General features: G+C 34.1%; 1 protein-coding gene across 1 annotated transcript in view; it reads right to left on the reverse strand.

The window, feature by feature from the left end:
• The window catches only part of LOC114342807 (dynein beta chain, ciliary), a 399,165-nt gene that overhangs the window by 35,308 nt on the left and 351,033 nt on the right, over positions 1-12,824 (reverse strand). The window contains exon 46 of the mRNA XM_050645369.1: positions 1,465-1,866. Coding sequence (XP_050501326.1) covers positions 1,465-1,866 — 402 coding nt within the window. The remainder of the gene's footprint in view (positions 1-1,464; positions 1,867-12,824) is intronic.

Genomic DNA, 12,824 nt, shown 5'->3' on the forward strand with positions numbered 1-12,824 from the left:
GCACTACATTCTGTAAATCATTGCTGTTATCTGTGATTATTACTGGATCGTCTGTCTGCAAAACGTTATTCAAAACTTCTCCATTGATAGACATGCCTTCTATTGAATCTGAGCGCGCTTCTTTAAATACCGCTTCACTGTAGACATTGAAGGGTAGTGGGGACAGCACGCAACCCTGGCGGACCCTCTGTATTTTGATATTTCGGGTGTTCTGGTTGTCAACTCTTATCTTGGCAGTTTGGTTCCAATATAGATTAGATATAATTTTCATATCACGACTGTCAATACTTTGCTTTTCAATATATTATTATCTACAAGCTTAAATTATACAGGGTGTGCCGAAAACATTGGTCATAAATTATACCACAGATTCTGGGGTCAAAAAGAGGTTGATTGAACCTCACTTACCAATATACAATAGTGCACACAAAAAAAGTTACAGCCCTTTGAAGTTACAAAATGAAAATCGATTTTTTTTCATATATCGAAAACTCTTAGAGATTTTTTATTGAAAATGGACATCTGGAATTTTTATGGCAGCAACATCTTAAAAAAAATTAAAGTGAAATTTGTGCACCCCATAAAAATTTTATGGGGGTTTTGTTCCCTTAAACCCCCCCAAACTTTTGTGTACGTTCCAATTAAATTATTATTGTAGCAACATTAGTTAAACACAATGTTTTTAAAACTTTTTTGCCTCTTAGTACTTTTTTGATAAGCCAGTGTTTATCGAGATATTTTGAATATTTGTCGAATCCACCACATATTTGTATATGGTTAAGTATGATTATAGACACCTGTTAGGAATCTGAAAATTTATTTATAACTTAAATTTTTAGGTATATTTTGAAAAAGAAGCCACATCTCGATAAAAGGTGACTTATCAAAAAAAGACTAAGAGGCAAAAAAGTTTTAAAAACACTGTGTTTAACTAATGGTACCACAATAATAGTTTAATTGGAACGTACACAAACCTTTGGGGGGTTTAAAGGAACAAAACCCAGATAAAATTTTTATGTAAATATATTAAAAAAGAAGCCGCATCTCGATAAAAACTGGCTTATCGAAAAAATACTAAGAAGCAAAAAAGTTTTAAAAACGTTGTGTTTAACTAATGGCACCACAATAATGAATTAATTGGAAGGTACACAAAAGTTGGGGGGGGGGGGGGGTTAAGGGAACAAAACCCCCATAAAATTTTATGGGGTGGACAATTATTTTAAGTTGTTCCTGCCATAATAACGCCCCATGTCCATTTTCAATAAAAAATCTCTAATAGTTTTCGATATATTGAAAAAAATCGATTTTCATTTTGTAACTTCAAAGGGCTGTAACTTTTTTTATGAGCACATTTGTACTAAGGTAAGTTAGGTTCAACCGAACTATTTTTGACCCCAGAATGTCCGGTATAATTTATGGCCAATCTTTTCGGGACACCCTGTATAATGATAAAAAAAAACTTACCAAGTCAGGTTGCATAAGTTCTTCCAAATATGTAATACACAGTCGTCTATCCCAGTCATCTGTAATATGTCCTCCGTACATAATCTCCCCGAATAAATACCTAAGATCCTCCCATGGAACTTTAGAATTAGCCTCTAAGTAATTATAAAGCACAAACACGCTAATAGTAAGATCGCCGACATTAAACGGATATATTTTATTCCATCCTTGTGGACCAAATTTCCGTCGCTCAGCCACCACAGCATGAAAGTAGCACAATGAAAATAATATTACTTTAAATTCGGCCTCCTTTCCACACTGCTCGAGGGTCTCCTGATTAAAGTTTGAAAGTGCTTTGTGAATGTTTGCCTGCATGCCTGTAGGTGGTTCGTTGGTGATTTTAATTGAAGATTCTAGAATGCCCTAAAAAATATTTATTTATTGGAAAACATATTATAGCCCTTTTTTCAGTGCGTCACAGATTATCCAATCCTCTCTAACGCATTACAGTTGGCAGTGACAGAAAAAACGTACGTTTGTGATCATTATACATTGAACTGATCACAGAGGTACGTTTTTTTTTCTGTCACTTTCAACTGTAATGCGTTACGGCCGGTTTCACAAAGTAAAGTTAACTTGTGGTTAAGAGATAACCAGAAGTTACGTCAAAATATGCGTTTTAGTTTCAGGTCGACGGCGAAGTATGGTTAACTCACAGAATTTTTAACCAGAGGTTGGAGTGGGTTACCCTTATGGGTATACCCAGAAGGGTAACAATTATGAAACTGAAACGCATATTTTGGGGTAATTTTGAGGTTATCTCTTAACCACAAGTTAACTTTACTTTGTGAAACCGGCCGTTATTAAGAGATAAGATCATTATACATTGAACTCTGACCAGCCGTAGCGCAGCGGCTTGATGCTGGCTTCATAAGCCAGAGCATCCGGGTTCGAGCCCCTGCACAGACAATCCGTTATCATTTCTAAAAATGATACGAGCTGTTCACCGTGTCTCTGAGAGTACGTTAAGCCGTCGGACCCCCTGGGCTAGTGTGTACATCGACACTAGTTACTTGAAACACGGTTAAAGATGTAAATGGCGCCGGAACCTGTCCGAAAGGATCTCCCCGGCAAAAAAGCAATACGATATTATCCCAAGAGAACGGCAGTTCTCGTCAGTGGCGCACAACCCCCCTACACGCGACACTATATTATACACGAAATTTTCGATTTTATAAATCTGACTGAATTGAAAATTGGGCCAAAGCCCACCTTAAAGTTCAGGAAAAGACTCACCCATCCATATGTCAACCATTTATTTTGGTCCAAGGGAGTGTATGTTACGGTCCTTCCTATTTAGGGTCTGTTTTTCGTTCTCGTCGCCAAAACTCCCAAAAATTTCGAAAATTTAAGTCCGACCTTTGCAGCATGTGATAGTTCTGATCATTACCTTTCTAACGCATGTCTAATTTTAAAAACCGGTTGTACCATTCAAAAGTTACCGAGCACAGAAATATGACTCAATTTCTATTTAAAAAAGGGAAAATGTTTGTGGATATGTATGTAGAATTGTAAATATTTTATCTTAATTTTTAAGGCCCCTGTATATATTTTCTTTTTAATTATTATTACAAACACGAAACGAACGTCCGTCGACGCCCACAGCTACAGATGTGTGGACAGATGGGTGGAACCAATCGGCGGGTGGCGGTAAGAAGTTTGTGTTTATTTTCAATCGTCCTTAAGACATAAAAATAACAAGTAGAGCCCTTTGAACAAATTTTAATAGGGTAGTTCTCACGAAAGCTAATTAAACCATGAGAAGAAGGAGATTAGCAGTAAAAGAATTTTATTTAGCGTGAGGGTTCGATGGGTAGTCGATTTTAAGATCAGAACCGCGACAGTCGTGTTATTGGGGATAAGACGCTTTAAGACGAATATTATGACAAAGCCGGTTATAATATTGATTAGACGCAATTATCTCTAAATGCCTACATTTCTTTTTGTAAGAATAAGAACACGTAAAATTTTAGTCGCAATTACACAAATACTTTTACATTTCGTCAATTTAATAGTATCTATAATTTAGTTATCTATTTTATTAATTAAAACTGTTAAACATCAAACGGACTTTTATTACGATTGTCTTTAAGGAATCCTACACTTTGGAGGCTCAACCGGAATCTAAGAAAGACAATTTCGTCGTAAAGTTCGCGAAATACCGTAAAGTGACGTGTAATTTAAAAAATCGGCTCAAGTGACGTGACCTAATTTTTGGAAACTGTTTATGACTGTTCGTGAAACTTGGAAACTGTTGGTGACTTTCGGACATTTTAAACTATTGGTGACTTTCAGACTTTGTAAACTGTTGGTGAATTGTTGTGTTGGTGGTATAGCAGGCTAGTACAGTGTAGACCAAGCTGTTAAGCAAATACGACGGCTGTTTGGGCAGTGACGACGACGACGACGAGACGCAATCATAGCGAGCAGTATTACCCAGGAGAAATTAGGTGTGTTTGTTCCAATATTTTAAAAGTAGTCAAGACATTTTATTCTTTAGAAACCTGACCAAATATTATTTTTTCGAGGAATTGTGAACTGGAACTTTGACGATAAACAGTGAAGAAAGAACTACCATAAATTATTTAACGATTAACTTTTTTTGTTTTTCATTGTTTTTTTGTTAATTTATTTTAATAAAGCATAACTTTGTTACTATTTGCAGTAAATATTGATAATTTTGAAGTAAAAGCGCCTAAAATTCTACAGTTCACAAATACAATTTACATACGGGAAAAACTAATTTAAGTTTTTACTTAAAAGATAATCTAATTTGTTTTTTTTGAAGTTATACTTCTTTAGGCGCGATGGGAGTGAATTTTACAACAAAATCCTTAGTGCCGGACGCACGCGCGTTATACCTTTGCTCTGATTGGGTGTTCAAATGACATGTCAAAAATTATCCATTATGACGGATGTAGCACAACTGTGTTTTGATGTGGTCTATCTTTGTGGTTATGGCTGTTGTTGTGTTATAAAATTTGTGAGAAAAGAAACAAGAGACAAAAGTTAGTTAATAGTAGTTATACTGCCTTTTTAAATAGTTTTCGTATAAATTTTTGGACTTATTAACATAGAAAAGATGCCAGGTGTGGAAGCCCATCAAACAGAGAAGTGGAGTTTTATTCTGTGACCATAGGCGCCCATACACACGGGCAGGGGGGGGGGCGTGGCCCCCCCTAGCTTTTCGGGAAAGAACAAAAATTAAATTTATATTACATAAACGTATTTTGTCAAAAAATGATTGGATAATTTTGAGAGATAAATTGGAAACAACATTATTTATTAATAAAATAATTCACATATTGGGTAATTAATAGTTTAACAGAAAATCTGTGTGTCTGGGACAGCGGTCTATATGGAATGTGCATAATACACATTTCGCACAGTCAGGGTATGCTATTAACGAAAACATTGAAAGAGATTAGAAGCGTGGGAACATAATATACACTGTAACCGACACCCAAAATTACAAATTAAATGATTCATTTATAATACTGCAAAGAAAATCATATCAGCAAGAAATCCGATCTCTGACCGATAATCACTAATGAGCCATTCGTCTTTGAGAACTGGCACTATAAAGATAAAGTGTAAAATCTGTGATTATATTTATTTTCTATAATATTAAGTTTTGTGTACACTGAATAGAATCATCTTTATTAACAGAAATAAATTTATTGAACATAGTTAGTCAAATTTTAGTTTGCAAAAGTATTTTTTAGTAAGTAGATTATTTTTAAAGTGTACATTATGATAAACACAACAATTTTATTTAAATGAAAAACAGGTGATCTTTCATGACGAATGAGTGTTATATACAGGGTGTCCCAAAAGTAGCGGAAAGGTCGAATAATTCGCGAAATGAACATCGGATCGAAAAACTGAAAAATATGTGTTAAATATTTCTCAAAAATCTATGCGATGACACTAAACAAGTCCACCACTTCAACCCCTGGGTGTGTAGCGGGGGGTAACTTTAAAATCTTAAATGGAATCCCTAATTTTTGTTGCAGATTTGGATTTTCCTTGTAAAAATAAGCAAATTTTATTCGAGCCATTTTGCGAATTGTGGATAGATAGCGCTATAATCGGAAAAAACGATATATCGTGATACCATAGCAAAATTATAGAAACGGTCTAATATCTCGAGAAATATACTTCCAAATGAAAAACTAAAAAACATGTGTTTAATATTTTTCAAAAATCTATAGAATGACACCAAACAGGATTTTTCATCAGGATGTGGATAACATCAATCAAGCGGGACGATCTCATACAAAAACTAAAAGAATTAGAGAGTCGAGTATATTTTATTGCTGGCAAGTGTTTTAAAAATAGTTATCTTATGCTTTTTCAAGTGGATATAACAATTAAAAAATAAATAATGAAGAATGTTGGCAAAGTATAGAAATGACAAATTTTTAAGTGATTTAAACAATTTTAAAGGCAGACATCTCCTCTCCATTATAACATATAAGCCATTAAAATAATATATTAGTGTTTTTTAGTCAATGTATTATTTATTATAATTTTTGTTTTTTTTTATTTGTCTTTCTTGGGCGTAAAATAATAAAATATCTATTTTTATATTTCACTTGTCAGGCAAGACCTGAGGACCAGAGATCACGAGATCGCGGGTTCAAATACCGGACGATTCATATTCTTTTTTTTTGCATTTTTAATTTTTGGTAATTATTGTTAATTTTTTGTATTGTAACTGTTAAGTATATTTATTTCGTTGAAAGTACACATCCTTACGTGCGTACAAAGTACACATCCATTCTTTTTTATTATTATATACATTTTTAAAATGCAGTCTAAACAAACTCTTAACGATTTTCCAAAAATTAGTTTAAATCTTAGGAATTCGGCATTAAGTGCTGTTAAGGCGTTGCATGTTGTTGCATACGCTGATAAAGGGTTGCCGCGGCAAACGCGAAAGAACTTACGGAATTTCACAAATTTTGCGCGTGATAAAGAATCCGAAGAATATTCCACAAAAATAGACGACGTGAAAAATAAGCTAAGTATGCCGGACTTAGTAGCAGTTTGTAATGTTTTGTATCTGAACTACGCTGGTTCAGAGGACGATGTGATTGAAGGGATTTGTTCATTTTTGAACGACTTCAATTTTGACGACGAGAATGACGATGAAGACGAAGACGCTAGCGACGATGACGGTGATAAAGACGTTTATCACAAGGAAAACGGTAAAGAGGTTACCAAAGACGATGGCTATAATGAGGATAACGACGCATATAGTGATAAAGACGCTTATCGCGAGGAGGAAGATAAAGACGTTACCGACGACGATAGTAATGACGACGACGACAATATGGAAGATGAAAGAACGACGGATTTATATACGAGGAATATACGAGGAATAGATCAAAATCAAACAAAATAACGAGAGGTAGACTGAATTATTCATTTGCCTTAACTCTTAGAGACGTAGAGGACAGTATAAGAACTTTCGACGGAAAAGACGATTATCCCATAGGAAAGTGGATCGCTGATTTTGAAGAAATTTCCAATCTAAAGGGATGGAATAATTTGCAAATGCTAATTTTTGCTAAACGATCTCTAAAAGGAATAGCTAAACTGTATATACAGTCAGAGAAAGGAGTTAATAGCTATAGGCTCCTGAAGAAAAGATTGACAGCAGAGTTTGAAAACAAAATAAGTAGTGCCGAAATACACAAAATGCTGATGAATAGAAAGAAGAAACAAGGTGAAAGCGTACAGGAGTATGTACTAAAAATGAGAGAAATCGGTAGCAGAGGAAACATCGAAAATGAAGTCATAATGCAGTACATAATTGAGGGAATTATGGACGACCCCGCTAATAAAGTAATACTTTATGGTGCCAAAAATTTCGGTGACTTTAAAGAGAAGATTAAACTGTACGAGTTAATTAAAAAAACAGACGACGCAAAAATCAGCTAAAACCGAGACGCATAAAAAGACGTGGACGAACGAGGAAGGAAGACGAGATGAAAGAAGAGCGCCTCAAAGTAGAAACAAAAAGGAAGAAAAATGTTTCAATTGTGGAAGTCAGGGACACAGATCGAAAGATTGTCCTGACAAAGCCAAGGGAGTGAAATGTTTTCGATGCCACCAGTATGGACACATCTCTTCTATATGCACTGGCAGAGAAGAGAAAGCATAAACTTCTGGACATGTAAATATTATCGACGTTGTACATAAAAACTCTTTGACATTGAAAATATCACTACGTGCATTATTTGATACAGGAAGTGATATCAGAAAGTAAGAGAGAATATTTTCAAAAATCATTTTGATGGTATAATTCTGTCACAAAACGTATTAGATTTAAGTGGATTATTAGGTATGAGAGTTAAAACTTTAGGTTCATTTAATAAGACGGTGGAAATTCAAGGAGAGGATTTTAATATTTTATTTCATGTTGTTCCAAAAGGAGCACTAGACGTTGAAATTATTCTAGGAAACAATATACTGAGACAAGCAGAAGTTACAATTACCGAAGACCGAATAATTTTATCTAAAAAAAGAGTAGAAGATACTTTTATAAGGAGGATTACAATAATTAGCGAGACGACAGTCAATAATGATTTTCAGCTGAAATATACAGAAGATACAAAAAATAAAGACGGATGTAGAGGAATTCGAAGACAATTCCGAAAGTGAAGATATAAAACATGTAAAAATTACAACAGGCGTACCAAGAGGCAATGGACAAGTAGAACGCGTCAATAGAAAGTTAATTCCAGTATTAACTAAACTCAGTCTAAAGGAACCGACGAAGTGGTATAAACACATTCATAAGTCGCAACAGTTCTTTAATGCAACTTATCAAAAAAGCATAACTTCGACGCTGTTTGAAGTACTGTTCGGAACGAAGATGAAGAACAAAGAAGATCTGAAGATAAAGGAGATCATAGAACAGGAGATAATTAAACAATTTGATGAAGATAAAGAGATGCTGAGAAACGAGAGTCGATGTCAGTTTGGATTGAGTAATAGGCCTACGGTGTTTCAAGGGTTTATTAGGAGCATTATATATAGACAACTGCCGATTAATCAACCTGTGTTAGAGATTTATCAAGAAGAGATAGAAACAGATTTGCATACAGACGCCAGCAGTTATGGATATGGAGCGTGTCTTTTACAAAGATCGGAAAACCATAATAAACTTCACCCAGTTTATTACATTAGCAAGAAAACAACTTCAGCCAAGGAAAAATATATGAGTTATGAGCTAGAAGTGTTAAGACCGCGTCCCACCATCAAATAATTTGATCAAACAGTTTGAGCAAACTCCGGAAGTACGTCAAAGTGACGTCACAATTGCAGTTTTTTTGAAATTCTAAAAATCTGTGCTCTCACTATCGGTCTAGTTTGATCAAATTTTTTGTATTGAGTTGTCTAACTTGTTTGTACGTTATTTAAAATTAAAATTTTTCATTATTATCCACAATGAACACTCAGGATGTGACATCACTAACTGTCACTTTCAGTTTGCTCAAACCAGTTTGATCAAATTATTTGATGGTGGGACGCGGCCTTTAGCTATAATTCAAGCGGTGAAAAAATTTCGTTTTTTTCTACTCAGAATCAAATTTAAAAAATATACAGATTGTTTCGCATTTACGAAGACGAGGTGTAGAAAGGAGTTAACTAGCAGAGTTGTCAGATGGTCGTTAATACTGGAAGATTGTCAATACGAGCTGAAACACAGAAGGAGAACAAGCATGGCACGTATACAAGTTAAGTTTATACCCAATAATTATGGTTATAGACGCGTACTGAGTATATATGAAGACATAGATGCAGAACTACACGGAATTCGGGTCGAATTCGAGCAGTATGGCCGAATGTAAAATTGTAAATATTTTATCTTAATTTTTAAGACCCCTGTATATATTTTCTTTTTAATTATTATTACAAACACGAAACGAACGTCCGTCGACGCCCACAGCTAAAGATGTGTGGACAGATGGGTGGAATAACCAATCGGCGGGTGGCGGTAAAAAGATTGTGTTTATTTTCAATCGTCCTTAACCCGGCATCTGCCACGTGGCTTTGCAAGGCGTCAACTGCCACGTGGGGTGCTCACAGCACTCCTTAAAAATTTTCTGTGATCTACTTGTTTATAAACAAAATAATGTGTTGAGTTACACAAGTATATAAAAAAACATGTTTTATTAACTTATTAGCTACTAATATATTATAAAAGTTAAAAAATAAAATTAAAAAGGTGTTATAAGCAAATTAGCGAGTACCAACCCATAATAAATGAAGTGAAGTAAAATATCTAAAAAAATTAAGATTTATTGAGTATAGAGACTATATTAATAATTTAAATCAGTAATTACAATAAAAAAATGTAAATCTGACCTGTTTATCAAAAACACAAAAAAAAATGTAAACTTAAACTGGCAGATAATGACACCCCGATTCGACTTTAGAGCTATAAGTTCAGAATGACACTATATAACCACTTCAAATGCAAACAGATCTAGGCTATATAATATTATAGAAAGCTACTATGACGCCCAGTACGGTAAGCAAACTTGAAATACCAAATATTTGATGAAAATGTGTTATGGGGTGCTGATAGCACCCCCACGTGGCAGGTGCCGGGTTAAGACATAAAAATAACAAGTAAAGCCCTTTGAACAATTTTTAATAGGGTAGTTCTCACGCAAGCTAATTAAACCATGAGAAGAGGGAGATTAGCAGTAAAAGAATTTTATTTAGCGTGAGGGTTCGATGGGTAGTCGATTTTAAGATCAGAACCGCGACAGTCGTGTTATTGGGGATAAGACGCTTTAAGACGAATATTATGACAAAGCCGGTTATAATATTGATTAGACGCAATTATCTCTAAATACCTACATTTCTTTTTGTAAGAATAAGAACACGTAAAATTTCAGTCGCAATTACACAAACACTTTTACATTTCATCAATTTAATAGTATCTATAATTTAGTTATCTATTTTATTAATTAAAACTGTTAAACATCAAACGGACTTTTATTACGATTGTCTTTAACGAATCCTACATGTACGTATGTATTGTATGTGGAAAAGTTAAACAGATCTGAATTTTTTTTCTGTGTTTGAAGAGGGGGTCAGGGCCAATTCAGAACCGGTGTAGTTTGTGACTTTTGACCACCCATAAGCCGGCTATACGACTTGGTAGGTACAAAATGGCACTTTTTTGGGGGTATATATCTTCGGTTAAAGAAGAGGTAGGAGAACTGCAAATACACCAGATCAATGATGTTGAGTTAAGCTTTCAAATGGTGTCTAAGCCGTCAGGATCAGACATACACCTACGAGCGTTTGTAGAAGGGCTCTCGGCGCATCTAACGGTGTATACCTTATATCCGGGATAATTTGAATTTTTAAGTTATAGGCTTCATAAGTATGATCAAATCTATTTCCTATGGGAAAAAACAGTTTTTCAAGCACAATAATTCCTGTAATACCTTCAGTTATCAAACTTAACCTTAGATGCATCAGATACTACTTGTCAATACGTTTCAAACTCATGTTTAGTGATCAAAATCGGTTAAGCCCTTTAGAAGTTATTAAGCTACATAAGTATAATCCAATAAACCATTATCCCCGAAATGGTTTATGTAGTTGTAGTGATTACGACGCTAAATTTGATCGGGCAACGGGCAATCCGAGTTCATTTGCCGGCCATCCCAATATTATTTTTCAATCTATTTCGAATAGAAAAAAAAAATCTAGTGTACATTCCATGTACACTAGATAATTTTTGGGAGATAATGCGACAAAGACGACCATTTATAAAGCTTAACACTTAACATGTAATCGAGAAACCTTACATTCAACTTCATACATTTAATTTATAAATAACTTTAAAAAACTCCTGATACAAGAATAAAAAACAGCTAATAAACGCCGTAAAAATGAGTGGCGCGTAGAATATTCTAGCTACAAAAGATCTGATATGATTATTACGTGGTGCGAAAATATATTTTCATTTTGATGCAAAATAAAATTCTAGTTTTATTTTAAAAGATTTTTTCATAATATTTGCTAAATTTGAACTAAACGCGCCACAAAATAGCTTCGAAATTCATACTGTATCAAAGTTACTCTTTTGTGGCGCGTTTTTCTTCAAATTTAGCAAATATTATAAAAAACTCTTTTAAAATAAAACTAGAATTTTATTTTGCATCAAAATGAAAATACATTTTCGCGCCACGTAATATTCATATCAGATCTTTTGTAGCTAGAATATTGTATTCGTCACTCATTTTTACGGCGTTTAGTTGTTTTTTTTTTATTCTTGTTATTATTATACATTGAACTTAGAAAATTGTGTATTTCTTGATGGGTATTTGCATATTAAAACGGATTTCTACATATTAGTCCAGAAAGCCACTGCGCAACCGCTAGAAAAATATTCTAATTCGGATTTTTTGCACAATCTTACTCAAAAAGGACTCCTTTTAACAAATTTGCATGTTGCCAGGACCAAAAGGTAGTCAAAAATTTTGTTTTTTTTTCCTAAACTTATTTTTTTGCATGGATAAAAGTTTTTTTTAGGTTTTTTGGATCATTCCAAACAGAAAAGGTCTTTAGTGACTTTTCTCTAAAAATGATAGTTTTTGACATATAAGCGATTAAAAATTGAAAAATTGCGAAATCGGACATTTTTAACCCTGGAAAACTATGTCAAAAACTGAAAATTTTAATGTTGCCAAGGTAGGTAGATATTCTTTAAACATCGATTGATGAAATCCCGAAGAGTTTTTTGCAATACAATATTCAAAACACCTTTGTTTTTTAATTGCTAGTCAAGCGTACGCGACACTATTTTCCACCGACAGTATGGTGCAAACGAAAGGAATTAATTCGTTATTTCGTAAACCGGCGACTTTAAGGAAAAATCCCGAAACAGGTCGATTTTTGATTTTAAGTTATGATATTGTGGCATATATGGTATACTAGTGACGTCATCCGTCTGGGCGTGATGACGTAATCGATGATTTTTTTAAATGAGAATAGTGGTCGTGTGGTAGCTCATCTGAAAGGTTCTTCAATTCTCTATTCAGTAATGTAAACATTTATATAATTATTTATACAGGGTGTCCTTCTACTTCTTTTTTTGTCAAATAATTTAATTTAATAAAAATTTTTTGGACACCCTGTACAAATAATTATATAAATGTTTATATTACTGAATAGAGAATTGAAGAACCTTTCAAATGAGCTAGCACACGACCCCTATTCTCGTTTAAAAAAATCATCGATTACGTCATCACGTCCAGATGGATGACGTCACTAGTATACCA

The sequence above is a fragment of the Diabrotica virgifera genome, chromosome 3, assembly GCF_917563875.1.
Source record: "Diabrotica virgifera virgifera chromosome 3, PGI_DIABVI_V3a".
Taxonomy (NCBI): Eukaryota; Metazoa; Arthropoda; class Insecta; order Coleoptera; family Chrysomelidae; genus Diabrotica; species Diabrotica virgifera.